The sequence below is a fragment of the Lithobates pipiens genome, unplaced genomic scaffold (genome assembly GCF_037356315.1).
Source record: "Lithobates pipiens isolate NorthernLeopardFrog02 unplaced genomic scaffold, aLitPip1_a1.2 Scaffold_25, whole genome shotgun sequence".
In the NCBI taxonomy this organism is placed as follows: domain Eukaryota; kingdom Metazoa; phylum Chordata; class Amphibia; order Anura; family Ranidae; genus Lithobates; species Lithobates pipiens.
The window spans coordinates 45,231,802-45,255,765 of NW_027507787.1; the positions used below are offsets into that span (position 1 = coordinate 45,231,802).

General features: G+C 42.9%; 1 protein-coding gene across 2 annotated transcripts in view; it reads left to right on the plus strand.

Annotated features, from left to right (window-relative positions):
• Window positions 1–2,289: 2,289 nt before the first annotated feature.
• The window catches only part of PLA2G12B (phospholipase A2 group XIIB), a 33,851-nt gene continuing 12,176 nt past the window's right edge, over window positions 2,290–23,964 (plus strand). The window contains exons 1-2 of one of the 2 annotated variants that reach the window (XM_077454405.1): window positions 2,290–2,596; window positions 15,498–15,574. In XM_077454405.1, the coding sequence (XP_077310531.1) occupies window positions 2,365–2,596; window positions 15,498–15,574 (309 nt within the window). In that variant the 5' untranslated portion in view covers window positions 2,290–2,364. Of the gene's footprint in view, window positions 2,597–15,497; window positions 15,587–23,964 lie in introns of both variants that reach the window. The other variant, XM_077454404.1, reaches the window with a different exon arrangement.

Sequence of the window (23,964 nt, forward strand, 5' to 3'; positions counted from 1 at the left end):
GTTTGATATCTATTTACTCAGCATAACTTCATCTTTCACTTTATGCAAACATTGGGCTAACAAGTGGTTAATAATAGAGCTTGCAGTCAGTAGTGTTAGGAGATAGTGCGTGCTGTCTGCGTGCTCTGTACCCAGTACATACCGCTATAATATAGGGCAGGCCCCTACTTTCAAACATCCAACTTACAAACATCTCCTACTTGCAAACGCAAGGAGACAGCAGCAAGTGAGATGAAAAAAGATGGACGACAAAACAAATTATACAGGGGTGATAACCCTTCCCTATGTTTTCCAAAAAGCTTAAAGATAGTTTTTTTGACTGGAGCTACACTTTAAAAATGTACCGGTTGAAAATGACAAACAGATTCAACTTAACACAACAAACCTACACAGTCCCTGTCTTGTTTGCACCGCCTGTATACTGCTGTTCTGAGTATATAGGGCCTGGGGGCCACACACATTTCCTTTTTTTAATATGGGTACGGGGTTCCCCTTAATATGCGTACAAGACCCAAATAGGCTGGTAATGGGCAGGGAGGGCTACCCATGCCATGTTTCTCAATGATTTTCAACCATATTGCAGGAACCAGATATAACATTAAAACCGCAAGCAGTTTTAAATGGTGTTATTTCCGTTTAATGTCATTTTGTGCAGGGACTGTTCTAAACACGGGAAACACGTGGCACTTCACAGGCATACTACAGACACCCCCCAGGCACCATATTTAAAGGAATATTTCACTTTTTTTTTTTCACTTTAATCGTCATTAAAATCAGTGCTCCCGCCAAAACGGCAGTTTTTAAAACTTTTTTTTGCAGTGACCCATGTCCCCTGAGGCAGGAGGCAGGTCCCCAAACCCTTTTTAGGACACTATCTTGCATATTAGCCATTAAAATTAGCACTTTCCATTTCGAACGTTCGAGTCCCATAGACTTCAATGGGGTTCTAACGTTCGTACCGAACGCGGGGGTCGTTCGCAAGTTCTGGTGCGAACCGAACCGGGGGGTGTTCGGCTCATCCCTACAGCTAGCTACTGCCATAATGATATCCCTCTTTAAAGTGCCGACATATATCGTGAGCTGGAACGGAAGTGGTTAAAATACACCTATGATAGACCCTTCATTTCTTTGGTGGGCAAACTTATAAAATCTGCAGGGAATCAAATAATTATATTTCCCCACTGTAAGTCCCTGACCCGGAACAAGAATGCATGGCATGGTTGCTCAGGCCAGTGGGTCAATTACAAAAGGCAAAGACAGCCAAAGAACTAGCATTTACAGAAGGCAGAAGAAAAAGGCAGCTTTCATTTGTTCTTAACAGTTTTATTTGAAGTAGATTCAATATAAAAAGTTACTGTAACTTGCAAAAACATACCTAAAGTCACGTTTTTGTAAATGCATTTAGGCGCATCAAGCGCTTGTCGTTCTTTTATTTAATTAACCAGAATATTAATTCTGGAAATTCAAATGAATTAATGCTCAAGTGCTATATTCGCCTAGTGCAAATGTGCATTTACATGCGTTTTAACACATAAAGCTATTTTTTCTGATAAAACGCTGCTGCTCCTGAACGCGTTGACAGTTGTCTCTAAACACCTGTAAATACCTAAGTGCATTGACACATAAGGGGAAACTTACTAAAACTGGAGCATTTAGAATCTGGTACAGATCTACATGGTAGCCAATCGGCTTCAAACTTCAGCTTGTACAAGTAAGCATTTACAATAAAACCTGGAAGCTGATTGGTTTCTATGCAGAACTGCACCAAAGTTTGCACGCTCCAGTTTTTGTAAATCTCTACCATAGGCAAACATTAAGGGACATTTAGAGGCAGAAAAAAAAAAAAAAAAAACGCCACTTTTAGGAGCATTTGATAACACCCAGTGTGAATGGGGCCTGAATAAGCTTTGAATAGTCATCTAGAGTCTCTACTCCTTTAGTAAAATAACACATTTAGTTTGACTCCATAAACGTACAATATTATATAGTTTATTGATACAAAAATTATAATACACTGTCAATAAATCCCAAAATATTGACCATCCAATGTTTTAATATTGCACCTTTGACCTGTGCAGCATTGTTGTGCATATAGAAAATCACGTGTCCCTTGAAATTTTAGGGAAAACACCAGGACAGTAGACTTGCTGAACAAATTTAGAAATATCACCAGTTCAGAGGCTGACTAATCAGCTTTTAGTCTGACTTCCACTAGGGCCAACCTTTGAACTATGTGTTGTCTTTATTTTTATTATTGCAGTGACCTCACCTCCGTTACCATTCCAGTGTATAAAGTCCACTTTGAGGCAGTGGGTGCACAGCACAGAGGACGGCTGCTTGTATAGCTGGTGGGTCAGCACAGACATGAAGGTTCTTATGAGAATTACAGTGCTTTCTATAGCACTAAGCATAGCAGTGAGTGCAGAAGAAGCGGCTGAGAATACCACAACCACTCAGCTACCCCCTGAAGATGCCTCTTCTGAGTGGGGTATTGGAGCCATTCGTGATGGATTTGAAGCCGTCAATGGTTATTTTGACTCTTTTCTGGAACTCCTGGGTGGAAGAAATGGTGTGTGCCAATACAAGTGTCGATATGGTACGTTTTTTTTTTAAATTCTTTTTCCACAAAGCTTTTTAGCTGTTGTAGAGGGAGAAAGTTTGATTGCTAATGATTTTAAAAATAAATGTGTTATGCAATACATATTTATAACTTATTGTAGACTTTGATATAGAGGGTTATTTTTTGTTTGTTTTTAAGTTGCATGCTTTTTACCTGGAGATTCCATTCACAATCTGTGTGTATACGGATAATGGGACCTTAAGCCAATATTTTTAGTAGTGTGATTTTACTTTGCAAAAGATAAGTTAAACAATACTACTCTTTATTTTAATGCAAAACGAGTAACATGTACTCTTACTTGAGGCTACATTTGAAAATATTTTAAATAATGTGCAGTGTAATTTTTGATCTGTTATGTAAATGAGTAAAATGGAACCTATGAGGACAGAAATATGGGAGCCGTCACAGCAGATTTGATTTAACAGATCTAAACTCCAGGAGTATCATTTTAAACCTTGTTTCCCTACCCAGTAAATTACTATTTTAGAACAAGCATGCAGCCAGTTGTTTGAAAATCTGAATTAGCGCCCTCCATGCTTATTCTCAGCTTCCAAATTTCTATCTTTTTTTTTGGCTCACCTTCGGGAAGAACTGGCTTTGGGTTGATTAATTTTCCGGCATCTAAAGCCCTCATATGTATATTTAACCAGACCCGTTAAAGTGATTTTAAACCCAAATTCAAACGTTTATTATATTGCAGCTTACCAATTCTTAGATGTGATGGCTGTATTCGTTTTTTTAAGATTTCTTTCTTCTATTTTCACATGGTGATCTGGCTGTCTGTTTTTCAAAAGAACAAGCTCTCTTGAAAGTTACAGGAATGAGACAAGTAATTTATGTTTACATGTGTTTGCTGTAGCTGCTTATAAAGTGTTAGTTGGAGTTTGGCTTTGCTATTGCATGCAGGTCTTGGGAAAGATAGTATCTGCCTTTGAGGCAGTTCCGTATCATCAGTTCCATAGGAGGACCCTTCAAAGGGAACTACTGTTCAAGTGTGACAACTCCCCCGCCATTGACTCCCACATTAGCCTGGGTTAAAAGACCAGGATCTCGCTACTTTGATGGCTTTGACCTCCTGTGAGGAGCGGAAACCTTTTCCTCCCCTTTCCTCCTCGGATGCCAGCCTGTCTGGCCAGGGAGGAGTGCTGGGGGCGAGCTCGGCCCAGGGTCGCTGGATACCGGAAGAGTCCCAGTTATCAATGTCCTGGAACTTCGGGCAATCAGGCTCTGCCTGGATCATTGAACAGAGCATCACGAGAGGCACCCTGTCCATAACAACGAGTCGGACACTGCCATGACGGTGACTTATGTCAGCCATCAAGGTGGGACAAGGAGTTTTTGGTAGCATTGGTGGAGACCATCAACTTGTACCCTTCTTTCTCTCGAAGGTGGTCTATTTTTCTTTTGAACTAGGTCCTACCTTCCTTATGCTCTCGTCCATATGAGCCAAGGATGGGTTTGGCGGTGTCCTCTGCTACCATTTCTATATGAATTAGAAAGACTGTGGTTAAAGCCTATACCATAAGGGGTCAGGTTCTTCCCTTGCCTCCTGGACCTTTTGTCATCCGGCATCTGTGCCTCAAATCTGCAAGGCGGCTACCTGGTCGTCAGTGCACACCTTTACTAATTTTTTACAAGGTGAATGTCCTGGCATCTCAGATGCGCGTTTTGGCCTGCAAAGTTTGCAGGCGGCTATTAGAGGTTCTGTTCCCTCCTGGGATGTGGGTTCTGGTTGGGATCTTGTGTTCCAGTTGACCTTTCCTCCCAGCCCTCACTTTTTAGGCACTGCTTTTGGATATCCTTATGGTTAAGAATAGAAGACACTGTGTCCATCAATGAACAAAAGAGAAAGCTGTTTTTTCTTGTTAGTCACCGTAAAATCAATTTTTCTGAGTTCATTGATGGACACAGCACCTACCCCTCTGTGATTTATTTATTTATTTATTTATTTTTTTCTTTGATACTGCTTGTGACCAACTGGATTGCCTATGCAGAGAGGGGGTTTATATCAGTCAGGACTGCCCATAGGCAGTGCCAAGTTTCTTTTTTTCTGCCTAGTGTCCTATACCTGTAGGTGCCGATATAACCCTATGGTCAAGAAGTGAAGACGTTGTATTCATCAATGAACTATCAGAAAGGGATTTTACGGTGCATAAGAAATCCCCATTTTTTTTTTTGGTGGATGGTGGATAAATCAATTATCTCAATTCTTTACTGAACTTCTAGCGCTAACTTTTTTTTTTTGGATAGCATGGGGAAGAGTTACAGCCTTGGTTCCTTTGTATTACTGGCTGCATTACCGTCCTATGTAGGTATTTTCTTTTCCCACACTGAACATAGTGGACGATATCTCCCCACATCTTCTATTTGACAGATGTCAGACAGAACTGTAAGTAAAAGGAAATTTTTCCAATTGGGAAAACGGATTAAAACATTTTGGTTGAAGTTGACTTTTACCTGTACATAGTTTCAGCAATGCAAGCCTTATATAGTAAGATGATCGGGAAATAAACCTTCTTCCAAGATTTTTCAGTGCACTATGATCATATTATTGAAAGAGTGCTGTTTGTAGACAATCTGATGCAATAATTTGACAGCCTTACAAGCTCTCAAATTAGGTTAGCTTAAAGTCCCTTTTAGAGGTTACAGACACTGGGCTCATATAAACAAACCTGGTTTCCTGATGTTTGCTGAAAGTATTTTGACTATCTTGGATAGTTTCTGCTCAGGCTTATGGCCCGTACACATGATCGGAATATCGTACAACTTTTTTCGCTTAATAGTTGCAAGTAGAAATTAAATGGGTTACTAAAGTCACAAATTCTCGTACAACAGAAAAAAAAAATCAGAAGTGATGTCATGTGTTTTAATGCATTTGTATTGTATTTTCGGAAGACACTTGTACTGACTAAATGAAAATCGTACGATCTGGTATCGAATGAGGAAAATTGTCATGCTTGTCTGATTGAGTAATATCAGATGAATTGTCGTGATCGGCTCTCAAAAGCTCTGTACTAACGATCCAATTATACATACAATTGCATTAGAAAGCGGTATTTTTCATCCAATTTTCGGATCGTGTGTACGGCCATTAGTTGGACCAAAAATTTTCTACAAATTGCCAAATGTTGTGATGATTATGCTAAGGGTATTGTACAGTATAACAACGTATAAGTAGTAAAAATTATGCATAGACCAGAACTGTAAAACTTTTGATACCACATGTAGAAGTGTGCTCCAGAATACTGTCCCTTTGCAGACAGTTGACACCTAACATGGCTGTGCTTGTACACTGACCTCCTGAAACCTGTACCCTCAAGCTAATAGCATAGTTCCTTGCACTAATAACTGCCCTGGATTGTAGCCCCTTGGACTAGTTGGCACATTCTGAGTGGTGCTTCAACACACTGCTATACACTAATGGTATTCCTTGGGGACTCCCTGGTCCTAGTGTCCCCATTAGAAGACTTCCTCTTTTATTACTTTTCTGGGAACAACCCACATTTTGGAATTTTCTTTCACTTTCAATGATAATGCTAAACAGGACAAAAATAGAGGGTGACACAGATAGCAATAATAAAAAAAAAAAACTAACAGGTGTTCTAATCCATCTCTACTCAAATCTAAAAAAAAAAAGCTCAGCCTTTAGTTGTACTTTAACATGATCAGAAAATTACTAGATTTATAGAACATAAAACATTTGTATGCGATATTTACCGTATATACTCGAGTATAAGCCGAGATTTTCAGCCTCTTTTTTGAGGCTCAAAGTGCCCCCCTCGGCTTATACTCGAGTCATCGCCGTCTGCCTGCCCGATCAGCGTGTCGAGCAGACAGACGGCGGCCATTCTACAATTCAAAAGCCGCGCCTCCCTGTCTGTGATAGGCGGAACACTCAATTTCCCAGCAGTCAGTGGTCCGCCTATCACGGACATCCGCTCATCCTCATACTACGGACGAGGATGAGAGGATGTCCGTGATAGGCGGTACACAGACTGCTGGGAAATTGAGTGTTCCGCCTATCACAGACGGAGGCGCGGCTTTTGAACAGAGGAATGGCCGCCGAGGCGCCGACGAAGAGCGGCGATCCTGGCATGGCAGAAGGACGGAGGCTCGGCACGGGACGACGGAGGCATGGGACGACGGAGGCACGGGACGACGGAGGCACGGGACGGAGGCTCGGGACACAGGTAGGCTGGACACACAAGGCTGCACGGACACACACACAAGGCTGCACGGACACACACACAGGGATGGATGGACACACACACAGGGATGGATGGACACACACACAGGGATGGATGGATGGACACACACACAGGGATGGATGGATGGACACACACACAGGGATGGACGGACACACACACAGGGATGGATGGACGGACACACACACAGGGATGGATGGATGGACACACACACAGGGATGGACGGACACACACACAGGGATGGATGGACGGACACACACACAGGGATGGACGGACACACACACAGGGATGGACGGACACACACACACAGGGATGGATGGATGGACACACACACACAGGGATGGATGGACACACACACACAGGGATGGATGGACACACACACAGGGATGGATGGACACACACACAGGGATGGACGGACACACACACAGGGATGGACGGACACACACACAGGGATGGACGGACGGAGTTTTTTTGGGGTAAATTGGGGGCCTCGGCTTATATTCGGGTCGGCCTATACTCGAGTATATACGGTAAGCGATCTATGAATAAAAACAAACACACTGACAAACTTCTATGAACACACATGATTATACAGGCAAATCTATAGCACATGTACATAAATAGTTTATTCCACACAGACGGAAATATTGAATCTATTCTATACCCTCATATGTTCCATATAACCGATTAACAGCTTGTGTAGACAGGCAAATACTGTGTACTTTCAGGTATGTGAGGCAGCTTTTGCATTCCTGCTTCAGGTTTTAGGCTCGATTCACATCTATGCATGTTGCTTTTGAGCATTTTTGCAGTGCTTTTTGCGGTGCTTGTCGCATTTTTGAACAAGCGTTTTACCGTGATTTTGCCGCGTTTTGCATTTTGCGGGTTTTTTTTCTGTTTTGTTTTTTACACTGTGGTTGCTTAGCAACCAGATTTATACAGTGAAAAAAAAAGAAAAAAAAATGCAAAACGTGGTAAAAACACGGTAAAAAAAGCGTTACTTGCGTTTTTGATGCAGGTCCATTGACTTCTATTACATGCAAAATGCTGCATTTTGCATGAAAAAAAGTCCCCGACCCTTTCCAAGAGGCACAAAAATGCATTGATGTGAACATGTTCCATAGGAACCCATGTTAAAAAATTTCCTTGCATGTCTGCAAAATGCAAAATGCATCAAAAAACGCGCTAGTGTGAATCAAGCCTTAAAGTGGATGTAAACCCCATTCATGAAATCTGACCTTGGCACATATATCTGTAGTGTTTACTTATTTCTATCCAACGCTCTGAGTTCCATGTCTTTCAGCTGCTCAGTTCCTTTGTTATCAGTATGATAAATTCTGACAAGTTCTCCAACACACAAGATAAAAGCAGCTGCAAATTTGTGTCGGAGAGGAAACTTGGAGAAAGATTAGCAGAGAGCTTGTATATTCATAATACAGCTCTGCATGTTTCTTTGTTCATCTGCCTATGTGAAGTGGGGATGTGTGCCTTTCCTCCAATCAGCTCACACACCGTGTATGCCCAGACTCCACACCCATTGCTGAAACTTTCTAAAGAATGAAGAAAGGGAAAGACTTCAGATATACGTGTAAATCTTATATAGGGAGATTTGTTTCATCTCTGCATATCATCTGAGACTATTCACTTCACTAGGTATATGTGTATATATGATTTATATCCACTTTAAGCAGCTTTCTTTTCGTACATCATGAGACACAGAGTCAGGCTAATATTCATTACCTGCTGAGTTATACTCCATCTCCAGGTGTATGGACACTGGTAGACTAAAGGTCTTTAGACAGGAAGTGATCCCCTATATAACCCCTCCCATACAAGAAGTACTTCAGTTTTTTTTCTTTTACCAGTGTCTGCAAGGTGGATGGTAAGGTTTTTTGAGCTATCTGAGCTCCAGGTCTCTAGTCCCACAAACAGTTCTTAAATGAATGAAGGGATTGACCGATCAGATCCATTTGACACAGGCTTTATATGCTTAGATAAATGGTACCTGAGCCACACAAAGAAGACTCAAGATCCTGCAAGGTTTTGCCTGTAATGCGGCCTCCAGGCGCTGGGTCCTGCAAAGTGGAATCTTGGACACCACAGCACTAAGGCATTCCTGCAGAGTGCTGTTCAGGTCCAAGGGAGTGAACCCCAAACATGAAAAGGGGACCCAGTCCTTAAAGGTCCTCAAATGACAAGAACCTGCTGTGATGGGTGAAGTTTGGGCTCTTAGTTTCTAAGCTGTTCTGCGCCTGGACGGGTAAGTAAAACCCCTTTATTATTGTGGGGTGTCCCAGTGATTGTAACAATCAGTCAATCTAGCTAGAGGCTGGACACCTGTGTGCAGTGACCATACAGGGGAGTTTTGGGCTAGCTGTGGATGTTTGCAAAGTGTACCTTTTTTGCTTGTGTCTGGCTATTTTTTACCTGTATGATGGTGTATGATGGTGCACCATTTCTCCTTGGTTCACCATGGCGCACGTGCGATCGCAAGAGTGCCGCTGTGCTCAGCAGTTGTTTGTTCGGTGGCCATGACGCACGTGCATTTGCAAAAGTGCCCCTGGGATTAGCATTTTTTCTGTTTGGTGGCCATGACACACGTGCATTATTTAAGCTGTGTAGGCCATCCAGAAGGCAGTTGTGGGACACAGAGCAGGCTCTGAACAGGCACTTGCAGCAGTTCATTTCTTGCTTAGCAGGATTGTTACATAGGGGCTTGGTAAGCCCTATTAAAGGGTCTCCCTTCTGAAGTGTTTGCAATACTACACCCAAGAACTCTCTTTTTGTGGCTAGTAAATGTCTTCAAAAAAGAGGAGCGGGACTAACACTATTTGTTTTTAAAGACTTTGTGAGTAATTTTCTTCTATATTAAATAAAAAGGTTAAAATACAGTTTTGCACTATGGATATACTTTTGTTTCCTCCTCCATGCATTTAATAATGGAACATACGTGGAAGTAAAGGGTGTATACTCCCCCAGTACAACAGGAGCAGAGTCTAAAAAAGCAGCGCAGTGGCTTATACTGTGAAGGCTCGGCTAACCCTTCTGAGGGTACTTTCTCTGGTGAGCGCAATTATATCTCTTCAACACTGAGTGGCGCACCGGAGAGGAATGTCCCTAATGTTCCTGCACTAGTCACCTTACCTTACTATTTGCTTTAAAGACTTAGCAGCATGCGATTTTTTTAGCAACTTACAGATGCGATTTTGGAAAATTTTCTTGGATATTGAAGGACTTTTTTCTTGTCATTTGCATGATTATTTTGCACCATCACTTTCTGAACTAGTAGTTGCAGAATACTGGGTTTAGATCACCAACCAGCAATTTTTTTGCACATTGTAAAATAATTTTTGTTGTTTACTTTCGTTTTTTTGTTCGTTCACTTTGGGTAATTTATTAATGAATATATACAATTTATCACGGAGTTGTATACACGGCAAATCAGTACTCATACTGATATTTGGCAAATATTATTCACATTGGATATAGAAGCAACACCTTTTCTCTTTTTTTTTTTCCTTTTTTTGTTACACACGCACATAAACAATACGCAATAAGCTATTTAACAGCAACACTGAATAGAATTGACTAACGACACATAGTTATTTTTTAAAATGCACTCAGATGCACGATAATAAGGGTTTTAGCGTCAAAGCTTAATCTTAACTCTAGAGCACAGGATTGCTGGCCTGATTGCCTCTGTCCTGCAGGGTGGAAAGAAGTGTGACAGATCCCCCTCCCTGGAGCCTCTTAGTCTGGAGCAGAAATGGGTTGAGGATTGGGAAGAGCTAAGCGCTCAGGATTCTGTGGGGGGCCTGGCAGATGAGCCTGCTTCCAAGCAGTTGGAACAAGAAGATATACAGTTGATGTCTGCCTCTCAGTCTCAGAGGCTTTTGATCCTGACTGACTAAAATGGTTCTGCCTTTGTTGCCTCTTGCAGAGGTGACTGAGCCCCCCTGGTCCTCTTTGGGATCCCTAAGGCCTCTTCAGGCCCCACAGGCTTTCCTCCTACACCCCCTGTTGGAACACGTGGTGTATGCTGATAGGAGGAACAAAAATCCTGTCTGGATGTTTCCAAAGAGGTTTTCCCTTTTATAACTCCATGGATGAAACGTTTGTTAAAAAATGGAGCATGCCAGCCATAGATGCAGCAATCTCTTCCTTAAACAAGAACTTAACTTGTCTGGTAGATAACGCACTGGGCTTGAAAGACCCTGTTGACAAGAAATTGGAGTCATTATTAAAGGCTTCCTTTTCTTTAGCCAGTTCAGCTATTCACCCAGCTGTTGCAGCAATTGATATCTGCTAGTCCGTAAAGGATCAAGTCCAGTGGCCTGATAGGCCCAACCAGGAGGATGATCTGCCTAAAAGTAAGACAGATATTCCTCGAGCGCTGTGTTTTGCTGTTGACGCCTTAAAGGATTCAATACAGCAGGTTTCTCGTTTGGCTGTCTTGTCTGTAAATATGCGCAGACTTTTGTGGCTTAAGAACTGGTCAGCCGAGCTTCCTTGTAAAAAGTTACTGGCAGGTTTCCCTTTTCAAGGGGAACATTTATTTGGTGATCATTTGGACAAGTTATCCAAAAGATTTCCGGACGGAAGAGTTTTCTATTTCCTGTGAAGAAATACACCAGACGTCCCTTGTTTAAAACCTCAGGGACTGCTTCCTCAAATGTCAAGGCGGTTCCGCTGCCAACAGGGTGCTAGGGCCAGGGGCAATCCGCAGGGCCAGGGGCAAGCCACAGGGCCAGAGCCAGTAGAAGCGCTGGGTCCTCCTTTTGAGGGGACGCCCCCGCTCCATCAAGTGGGGGGAAGGCTGCTGCACTTTGCGGACATCTGGAGAACAATAATTCAGGACGATGGGTCACCTCAATTATATCTCATTACAAGCTGGAGTTGCGGGGGGTTCCCCCTCAGAGATCCAGAGTTCCCTCGGATCCTCCAAAAAGAAACCTATTGCTATCTACTGATACAGTCCTTTTGGATGGAGTCTGTTTGCTCAGTAGTAGCCTTACTCCAGAAGGGAGACTTTCTAGCCTCCATCGATATAAAAGACGTGTATTTACACATACCTATCTTTCAGCCTCAGAGGTTCCTACGTTTTGCAGTAGAGGAATGTCATTTTAAGTTTGTGGCTCTACCCTTTGGGCTTGCTACAACTCCCTGGGTATTCACAAAGGGCCTAGCACTAGTACTGGGTCTTTTAAGGTCCCAAGGGATCCTGGTGCTCGGGTATCTGGACAACCTCCTGCTCAGAGATAACTCATTATAGGCTCTAGCATAGAGCATAATATGCACAGTGCGGTATTTGAAAAGCTTAGGCTGGATCATAAATACCAAAAAGTGAGCCTTGAAACCAGCTCAGTCTAAAGTATTTAGGTCTGATCCTAGATATGGTTCAAGCAAGAGTATTCTTGCCACCTGTAAGGATCTATGCCTTGAAGCTTCAGGTGCATCAGATAAGGGGCACCAGACAACCTTCCATTTGGCTCTGTATGAGTCTTCTAGGGAGGATGGCATCCTCCTTCGAGTCGGTGTCCTATGCCCAGTTCCATTCCAGGCCCTTACATGACATCTTATTGGCTTTGAACAGAAGAGGATAAGCCCTGGATTATCCAATGTGCTTATCTCCTCGGGCACGCTTAAGCCTAAACTGGTGGTTGCAGGATCAAAACCTGCGAAAGGGAAAATCCTTTCTCCCGGTAACTTGGAGAGTACTGACTACAGATGCCAGTCTCTCAGGCTGGGCAGCAACCCTATAAGGGCTCACAGCTCAGGGGAAATGGTCAGGGACAGAACAGATCCTGCCCATCCAGGTCCTGGAATTATGGGCAGTATGTCTTGCCCTACGGTCCTGGATGGTGGAGCTTCAGGACTGGCCTATCAGTCTGACAATGCCACTACAGTGGCCTATATAAACCACCAAGGCATTACCAGGAGTCAGTCAGCTCTGAAAGAGGTGAATCACATATTAACCTGGTCCGAGGGACATGTGCCGATTCTATTGGCAGTCCATATCCCGGAAGTAGAGAACTGGGAGGCAGATTATCTCAGCCGCCAGCAGATCTGCCCGTGGGAATGGGGTGTTCCAGGAAAATTTTCAGAGATCAACCTATTGGCATCCAGTTTCAACAACAAGCTACAGAAATTTGTGTCTCTAACCAGGGATCCTCTGGCAATTGGAGCAGATGCTCTGATAGTCCCATGGAGCCAGTACTCTGTGGTTTATGGAAAATAACAGAAGGACTCTGGATAGCCGCACTCTGGATCAGATAAAGTGAATTGTGCCTTTATTGTTTCCACTAAAAAACCTTCACATCATACAAGTTACAGCAGCAAAGGGAAAAAGAATGTAGAAGAAAAACTGACGCGTTTCACTCTAAAATTAGCGCTTACTCATAGCTGAAACTCTGTGGTTTATGCTTTCCCTCCAATCCCTCTCCTTCCACATGTGTTGTGCAGGATTTGGAGAGAGGGGGTTCCAGTCATTCTGGCGGCACCAGCCTGGCCCAGAAGGCCCTGGTTCCCAGAGATTGTGAGACTGACAATCGACAGGTCATGGACACTTCCACGTCCCCCTGATCTACTGTCTCAATGTCCTATATTCCACCCAAATTTACAGTCTCTAAATTTGAGGGCAAGGCTATTGAAAGCAAGGTGCTGAAGGACCATGGCATCTCGGGACCAGTAGTGTCTACCTTAGTGAATGTTAGAAAAGCTGTCACTAGGAAGATTTTTTCATAAGGTCTGGAAGACTTATATTGCTTGGTGTGAAGCCAGAAAATGGCATCCTCGGAAATACGTAATTGGGTTAATTCCCTTTTCTCGGCTGTGGAAATCTGCTTGGCTTTGAGTACAATCAGAGGTCAGATTTCAACCTTGTCAATATTAGTCCAAACCTTTTATGCAGGGGGGAAACTCGTTTGCTTCCCCCCATTAGGTCACCTATGTGTACTTGGAACTTGAACTTGGTGCTGTCTGTGTTACAGAAAAAAACATTTGAACCTATCAAGGAAATTCCATTAGACTTGCTGTCGTGCAAGCTAGCCTTCCTGATGGCCATCACCTCGGCTAGAAGGGTGTTGGAGTTGGCGGCCCTTTCGTGCAGGGAACCATAATTGATCCTTCACCATGACAGGATCGTGTTATGACTTGTTCTATCCTTTTTGCCAAAAGTGGTGTTGGCCTTTCATGTAAATCAGGACATTATTTTGCCTTCTTTTTTCTCTCAGCCTCGCTAGGCGGAAGAGAGACGATTGCATTCATTGGACGTTGTCTGGGCACTCAAGGTTTATTTGTCTAGATCTGCAGTGATCCGAGGATCAGTCTCCTTTTTTTGTTTTACCAAAAGGACCCAAGAAGGGGCAGGCAGCTTCCAAGACTTCCATTGCTAAGTGGGTCCGTCAATAATTCAGGCCTACGGTCTGAAACATAAAGCTCCTCCCTTTAGTGTTAGAGCCCAGTCTACCAGGGGTGTAGGAACCTCCTGGGCTTTTTCACCATCAGGTATCTGTGGCTCTGATTTGTAGGGCTGCTACCTGGTCTTCAGTGCATACATTCACAAAATTGTATTAAGTGGATGTTCGAGCAGCCACGGATTCTGCTTTCGGCCGTAGTGTACTGCGGGCTGCCTTATAAGTTCTGATGGCTATTGTTTGGCAGGGTGTCTTCCTCCCCTCAAGGCTATTGCTCTGGGACGCCCCAGCAGGTAATGAATATTAGCCTGACTCTGTGTCCCATGATGTATGAAAAAGGAAAATAGGATTTTTTCGTCATACCTGTAAAATCCTTTTCTTTGAGTACATCATGGGACACGGAGATCTCTCCCCTCTTCTTTTTTTTTTTTTTTGAGGATTCAGTGCTTGCTGAAAAATGTAAGTACTTCCTGTATGGGAGGGGTTATATAGGGGATCACTTCCTGTCTAAAGACCTTTGGTCTGCCAGTGTCCATTCACCTGGAGATGGAGTATAACCCAGCAGGTAATCTATAGCCAGGCTAAATGTACCCAAGTTAATCAATCGATTGACTTGGGTACAACCAGCATGCTGGATTATAGGCATGCAATTATTGTCAGTGGTTATAGCTGCTGGCAATAATCAAGGTGTTGCTCCCCCCACCCCCTGTGAGAGAACAAAATAGCTCCGCGGGAGGGATTCCCCCATCAACACTGAACATGGTTGCAGGAAAGAAAATTGCACCATCTGTGGCCTGCCCTAGGGCTTTATGTATCAACAGGTTCTCCAAATAGCATGGAGGTATTTATCCACATCCACCAATTTTAAACTTGCATTGCAGGTCTGATTCGATTGGAGGCTGATGAAAATTCTCTCTAGTCTTTAATGAATCTTAATCTATAAGGCTCTTAGAGAATCATGTATGAAAAAGGAGGCTCACAAAGGAATGCACTATAGAAATTATAGTTCACAGTATATTGGGTGTTATGGGAAATTATAGTTTGTGTTAGTACATGATACATATCCTTTGTGGGCAGATGTACAAAATCTGAATTCTACTTGCAGTATATGGCTCCAGTGATATGGTGCTAAAAGTAGATTTTTTATTGAATCCATTGTGATTTACTGGTTTTAAAACACTGGTGGTGGTGTAGGTGGGAGTTTCAAATAATGTTTTGAATGCTTTCTTTTAACGTTTTACTATTTCTTAATTTCAGGTAAAGCTCCAATTCCTAGACCAGACTACAAATCTCCAGAACCCAATGGGTGTAGTTCCTATTTCCTGGGTCTCAAGGTACCAGAGAGTGTATGTACAGCTAACCTACTGCAATCCTCACGTACTAACGTTACTTTAACAGGTGTCCCATGATCATCCAAGAAAAAAAAATGATAATGTTATTTAAGATGATACTTCACACCTAGATGCTTTGCAGGTAGTGTGTAGGATTCTTGGCTATAAGTGCTCATGCACACGGACGTTTTAAAAAACTGGCTGCAAAGCTAGCTCCGATGCCTGGAAAAATCGTTGTTAAAAACATGATTTTTACCGCGTTTTGCATTGGCGTTTTTGCGCGTTTTTTAGCGTTAGCGTTAAGTAGCGTTTTTTAAGAAACACATCTCTTGGCTATAGCACTCAGAAAACAAAGAAAATATGTTGCGCGTTTATGCGCGTTTATGCGCGTTTTCCCGCGATTCGCGTTTTTACAGCTCTAGCTCCACGCCACGGAACGCACTGGTCCTGGGTTTTTTTTACAGCTTAAAAACGCCTATGCCATTTGCAGCTCAAAAAAGCCTAGGTGGGCATGAAGCCATAGACTAACATGGACAGCCGTTTTTAAGCTGCAAAAAAAGCTCAAAAAAGCGGCTGTAAAAACGTCCGTGTGCATGAGGCCTAAAAAGCAAAACCACCTACAGTAAATAGATAGCATTTCCCTACAAATTTATTGCACACAAGATATGATTTATACATACTTAAGAACAAAGAAGTACTTTTTTCTAGCCTTTCGGGTATATTTATTTATGGACAGTTAAAAGTGGAACTTTAGCTCAAATTTTGTTTTCTTCGTTTTAGACTGAAAAATGCTTAGAACTTCTGTCAGATTTTTATTTATACCTAGGCACTCACTGGGGACATTGTCCCCTTCCTGTCCTGATTTGTTTGATCATAAAAAAATTCTTTATTGTGGACACCGACAACAATAGGAACACTTTTGTCACTGCTCAAGGGAAAGACTAGAACCACATTCAGCACTGGGGAACTACTATGATAGCACCTCATGCTATAGGGGTCAAGGCTGGGCTGTACCCCCAAGGCCGATATAATTAGAGGAGCACTGAGAGCCTCATACTTGGAGCCGGGCTGGCTCTCAAACTGATAGGTGAGGTTTTCAGGCATTCAGAGTCAAAGAACTTGATCCTAAAATCAACAGCAGTGTACCACGGGTTACTTGGAGACAGTAGCACTGAAATCCTTGCCTTGCCTGGGTCATGGATCAAGACATGGCCATCCTTCTGATGGTAGAAAAATAAAGCTCAACTCTTGGCAGATTAAAAAAAAAATAGTTCATGCAGGTATGCGATCATTATATAAATAAAAACGAGTGAAAGTGCCTGCATTTGTTTTGGTTCCAGCCTCTTGTAATGCCCTAATACACCAGAACTCAGACCAACAGTGGGAGCTGCAAAATTAGTAACCATTCAATTGTGCTGCAGTGCTTACAAACCAACATGAAACATGCAAACAGGAAGAGAAAAGAGAGAGATAAGCCCATCAGTCTGCTGCTTCTCCTTCACTGTCCAATTACAGGTTGGGGACCAGACCAAGTTTTATCACTTAACTGCAGTAGGGAAATCAGTTCTCCAGGCAGCTACTGTGCTGCCTGGCAGGGCCTATGTAGAACTTGTTAACAAATATACACGAATACCAATCCTTTGGCAGGTGATACAGCTCTTGTATATGTATTTAAAGTGGAAGTAAACCCTTCTATGGTTTTCAGTGAAGGAAACTGCCATCTTGGCCTCTAATGATTCTTCACCTGCCATAATGCTGCACATGTGATCAGTTATGAAACCAGCCATTGGATGATTTGAAAGTTTGGTTGAGAGCACAACCAATGTGAAAGTTAGCATTTCCGGCATGCCGGGAATGTAAGTGTTTTTTGAAACAGGGTTTACTCCCGATTTAAACTATGTACTGTAGTTAGTGGTTTTTCTTAAATTCGGCTTTAACCACTTTCAGACCGGACCATTTTGCTGGTCAATGACCAGAGGTCTTTTTACAATTTGGCACTGTGCTGCTTTAACTGGTAATTGCGCGGTCATGCAATGTTGTACCCAAACAAAATTTGCGTCCTTTTCTTCCCACAAATAGAGCTTTCTTTTGATGGTATTTGATTGCCTCTGCGATTTTTATTTTTTGCGATATAAACGTAAAAAGACCGCAAATTTTGAAAAAAAATGATATTTTCTACTTTTTGTTATTAGAAAAATCCAATAAACTCAATTTTAGTCATACATTTAGGCCAAAATGTATTCAGCCACATGTCTTTGGTAAAAAAAAAGTCAATAACTGTATATTTATTGGTTTGCGCAAAAGTTGTCACATCTACAAACTAAGGTACGTTTTCTGGAATTTACGCAGCTTTTAGTTTACGACTGCCTATCTCATTTCTTGAGGTGCTAAAATGGCAGGGCAGTACAAACCCCCCCCAAATGACCCCATTTTGGAAAGTAGACCCCCTAAGGAAATTGATAAGTGGCATGTTGAGCCCATTGAATATTTTATTTTTTTGCCTCAAGCGATTGAATAATGACAAAAAAAAAATTTATTATTTTTTTTACACAAAGTTGTCACTAAATGATATATTGCTCACACATGCTATGGGCATATGTGAAATGACACCCCAAAATAAATTCTGCTGCTTCTCCTGAGTACGGGGATACCACATATGTGGGACTTTTTGGGAGCCTAGCCGCGTACGGGGCCCCGAAAACCAAGCACCGCCTTCAGGCTTTCTAAGGGCGTAAACTTTTGATTTCACTTCTCACTACCTATTACAGTTTTGAAGGCCATAAAATGCCAAGATGGCACAAAACCCCCACAAATGACCCCATTTTAGAAAGTAGACACCCCAAGCTATTTGCTGAGAGGCATGTTGAGTCCATGGAATATTTTATATTTTGCCACAAGTTGGGGGAAAATTACAAACTTTAATTTTTTTTTATTTTTTTTTCACAAAGTTGTCACTAAATGATATATTGCTCACACATGCCATGGGCATATGTGAAATGACACCCCAAAATAAATTCTACTGCTTCTCCTGAGTACGGGGATACCACATGTGTGGGATTTTTTGGGAGCCTAGCCGCGTACGGGGCTCCGAAAGCCAAGAACCGCCTTCAGGTTTTCTAAGGGCGTAAATATTTGACTTCACTCCTCACTACCTATTACAGTTTTGAAGGCCATAAAATGCCAAGATGGCACAAAACCCCCACAAATGACCCCATTTTAGAAAGTAGACACCCCAAGCTATTTGCTGAGAGGCATGTTGAGTCCATGGAATATTTTATATTTTGCCACAAGTTGCGGGAATATTACAAACTTTTTTTTATTTTTATTTTTTTCACAAAGTTGTCACTAAATGATATATTGCTCACGCATGCCATGGGCATATGTGAAATGACACCCCAAAATAAATTCTGCTGCTTCTCCTGAGTACGGGGATACCACATATGTGGGACTTTTTGGGAGCCTAGCCGCGTACGGGGCCCCGAAAACCAAGCACCGCCTTCAGGCTTTCTAAGGGCGTTACAGTTTTGAAGGCCATAAAATGCCAAGATGGAACAAACCCCCCCCCCAAATGACCCCATTTTGGAAAGTAGACACCCCTAAATTTAGGGGTACACTAGTGAGACTAGGTAATAAATGGCGGGTGCCCTAAAACTATAAAAAAATAACTAACCAACCAGCGTCACCTGTAACAGTTATATGGTGATCACTGGTGAAAGGGTTAACTAGGGGGCAATCAGGGGGCTTTATGCGGTAGTATATGGGGGTCCCTGGCGCTATAAAAAGCTGCGGCGAACCTAAATACCTACCTGCCTAACTAGCGTCACCTGTGACACTAATACAGCGATCAGAAAAATGATCGCTTATTAGGCTGGGTTCACACTGGAGCGATACAGGAACGCCACGAATCCGCGGCGGGTTCCCGCATCGCATGCCTCCCGGCGGCAGTTCACACTCGCCTATGCGAACTGCTGGGAGTGTCAGTGAAATGTTAATGACACCCCCAGATCAGTTCGCATATCGCAGTGCGATCTGCAAACTCGGATCGCATGGTGTGAACACCCATGCGATCCGATTCTGCTGCGGACCAAAAAAAGGGTCCCGTGCGAATTTGCGGCGGGTGCGGCGGGTGCGACGCAAATTCAGCCATACTATCTGTATGGCTGAACTCGAATCGCACAGAGATCGGATGTGATTTGCACTGCAGTGCAGTGCGAATCACATTCGTTCTCATAAACCGCTGCAATGTGAACCCAGCCTTAGTGACACTGGCGACGGGGGGTGATCACGGGGTTAAACCTTTATTGGGGGGGTTAGGGGGGTACATTAGAACTAAAGGGGGCTAACCCTAACTGCCCTAACAGTTATTACAGTCACAAATGACACCAATGCAAAAAAAAATATGACATTGGTGTCACTGTGACTGGGGGGCAGGGGTAATTGGGGGGGTGATCGGGGGGGGTGTGAGTGTGCCTGGCATGTTCCACTGTGTAGTGTCGTGTTGGTGCAACTCACCGATCCTCTCTCCTCGGTGTCGGAACGAAAAATACCGACACGGAGGAGAGATTACATCACTTCCTCTCCTGTGTTTATATTACAGGAGAGGAAGTGATGTCACGGAGCATTTCTATTCGTCGGGAGCGATCGCGAGGGGGTGGCCATGAATGAATGGCCGCCCCCTCATCCCGGATCGCTCCCGAACGAATACCGACCGCCGCAGGCACCGGGGGGGGGGCCCGATCGGGCCCCCCACCCGCGGGAAGGCAGGGACGTATATATACGCCCATATGCCTGCCCGTGCCATTCTGATGACGTATATCGTCGTGCGGCGGTCGTCAAGTGGTTAAAGAAGTTGAGTTTGCACATTTGTTTGTTTTTTTAATAAGATTAGATAAATTATTATTGGGGATGTTCAATTCTTAAATGTATGACATGGACAACAACTCCCAAGAACAGAGAAGAGATGTGTAAGATTAGGCCAGACCTGTAGTAACTGATAGTTCCTATATAAAGAAGCATCTTCCTGTAGAAATTGTAGGGATCATACCGATCTTAATGTGTGATAGTTGATTATGGCAGCTTCTTTCTCCACTCATATATTTTATTTTTTTTATAATAGTAGCACATTAATAATCACTTTGTGCAGTCACATACATTGTGAAACTATGAGGCTGGATACAGCGTGTTATGTCACTCAATAATGTGTCGCGGTTGATTTTTGAATGCGGTGCTAATTTAATAGGACAGACCTTTAAACATAACTGCACCTTAAAAACTAAGCAATGCATGGAAGTTGTACTGCATTGGGGATGCCCATTATGACTGCCAATGTACTTCAGTTTGTAAGCTACCATGTGGTAATGTGCAGCAAAACAGTTACTATGCGCTATTGCAATGTTTGGGTGTGAATCCAGTATGTACTTGTGTTAATCTCCGTATAGATTTAATATAGGTACTGAATGCACATAATGGAATGTATGGGATTGTAGCAGTACCCTAGGAGGAGCGGTTTCATCATTTTCTTTTAAAGTCTAGTTGAAGTTCCACATCTTTTTATCTCTGGTCCTCCTACATTTTATTTATTTGTAAAATGTTTTGCTTGGAAATGCTTTAAAACACCTTCTCCTCCCCCCCCTAAAGCCAGCATTATTTGCCAAGTACTCTATGCCAATGGCTTACACTTGCACGCTTTTTCAACAAAGCAGTACAAAGAGCAATGATGTGGAAAATGCAGCAACCAATCAGATTTAAGTCAACGCTAGTCATACAAGTTAAAGGTTTCTCTGGGTTTAATACCAGACATGTACATATTATTTAGCAATCCAAAAACAAAATATATTTCTGGTTGTACCTTGCTGTTTGTTTTTCTCCCCTGAGCCATGGCTTTTGCATTTGATGAAGAGACAGGGAAAATTAAATTATTAACTTAAGGCTTCGTGTACACGGGACGTTTTTACAACCTCTCCTGAATGATTTAACTTGACCGATCGTATCCCACGTTTAAAACTTCAGTTTTGGCGTGTTTACTTTTTTTTTCAAAATGGGCAAAAATCAAAAACGTCTGTAAACAAAACGGGACTAAACGCGAGTTACCACATTTAGCTGCCTTTAGAAGCGTTTGGCGCTTGAAATGCCTCTATACTCAGTGTCTGAACCCATTTTTTTGCATTCCAAAAAAAACTTCTAAACTCAGCTGCCTAGAAACAACTATAAACAACCCTGTGTACATGTGCTGATAAGATAACATAGAGGAGAGTTCAGGAGCAGTTGAAAAAAATGCATAACTGCTCCTAAACATCCATTTTGCAGCAGCAGTGTACATGAGGCCTTAAACTGAGATCATCTACCAGCATATTATACTTTGAGATGGTTTCCAATGTTTTACTTGGATTGCTGTAATCGGATTGTTTGGTGGTCTGAGGAGTGTAGGTTGACCTGGAGGACAGGTCACAGCATCTGGTTCTGCTACTGGCTAAATTAGGTTGCCTTTTGTTTTCAAGGTAGACAAGAGCTGGCAACCATTTAAAAAAATGGTTTAACATACTTTTGCAATTTCAGATTCCATTTCCATTTTATTGTATGTATTGCTATAAACTGAAGTTATAAAAACAGTAAAATTTTATGGGGGTATTCGTGGTAAATAATACCCCCATATTCCAGAGGCGGATCCAGACTCTAGTCTCGGGAGGGACACTGCCAGAAAATAAGGTGTTACTTACAGAACTGTATTTAACGTATCATGCAGTCCTAACCTTGTTTAACACAGTGACAAAAGTTTCTGTGTAATAGCCAGCGAAGGCATGCACGCTGATTGGCCAGAGGGGGGAGCCAATCAGTGGGTCTGGCAGAAGCGATGTTCGCCGGCCACCTGCGATTGCTCCCCACAGAGATAGCAGGCACTCCCTAGGGACACAGTTAACCCTTTTCTTGCCCCTGATGTTAACCCCTTCCCAGCCAATGTCATTAGTACAGTGACAGTGCATATTTTTAGCACTGATCACTGTATTAATGTCACTGGTCCCCAAAAAGTGTCAAAAGTGTCAGTGTCTGATCTGTCCGCTGCAATCTTGCAGTCCCGCTCAAAATCGCTGATTGCCACCATTACTAGTAAAAAATAAATAAAAATGCCATAAATCTATCGCCTATTTTGTTTGACGTGATAACTTTTGTGCAAACCAATCAATAGACACTTATTGGGATTTTTTTTTTACCAAAAATATGTAGCAGAATACATATTGGCCTAAACTGATAAACGACTTTTTTTATAGCAAAAAGTAAAAAATATTGCTTGTATTTTCAAAATTATCGGCCTTTTTTTGTTTATCGCAAAAAATATAAACGGCAGAGGTGATCAAATACCACCAAAAGAAGGCTCTATTTGTGGGGAAAAAAATACATACTATTTAACTTGGATACACAGTTGCACGACCGCTCAATTGTCAGTCAAAGTAACGCAGCGTATTATCGCAAAAAATGGCCTGGTCATGAAGGGGAGTATAAAACTTTTCAGATCTGAAGGCGTTAAGATTGAACAAGACTAAAACAGTATTTTTTTTTTCATACATAATGCACACATGTATTTTGCGATATGACACGTGACTTTCATTCATTCTTTTACTCACTTTTAGTCAAATATTTTGGTGCTCTGGTGGGGGGGAGGGGCTCCCACGCAGGAGCAATGGCAATGGATTCGGTAATTGCACTGTCCGCAGTGGCAGGCAGCATTAGATGACTTCTTCTTCCTGTGTTCACACCGCTCTGCAGTGTGGCAAAGGTGAAGGGAGGAGGTGCTGGTGGGTGGGGCCAACACTCTCACTCAGGGGTGGAGGCCTGCAGTGTGGAGAAGATGGAGGGAGCAGGTGCCGGTGGGTGGGGCCAACACTTACTTAGGGGCGGAGGTCTGCAGTGTGGAGAAGATGCAGGGAGGAGGTGCCAGTGGGACCAACACTCTCACTCAGGGGCGGAGGCCTGCGGTGTGGAAAAGATGGAGGGAGGAGGTGCCAGTGGGACCAACACTCACTCAGGGGCAGGAGGAGAAGGAAGAATACTGGCACTTTCCTCATCAGCAAAGGCTTAGCCTCCGAGTCCGACATGACTTGCTGATGTCACTGGTTTAGACGCCAGGCAGCCCAGACGCTAGGAACCAGTGCAGGGAAGGAACACAGAGGCCAAGCCAGTGGCGCAGCTCCACTCAGATATGCATTTGACCTTCCTCAAGTGGGTGTTGCATTTCCATAAGCTTCAATGTGCATAACTATTCACCCCCCTAAAGTCAGTTCTTTGTAGAGCCACCTTTTGCGGTCATCACAGCTTCAAGTCGCTTTGGATAAGTCTCTATGAGCTTGCCACATCTTATCACTGGGATTTTTGCCCAATCCTCCTTGCAAAACTGATCC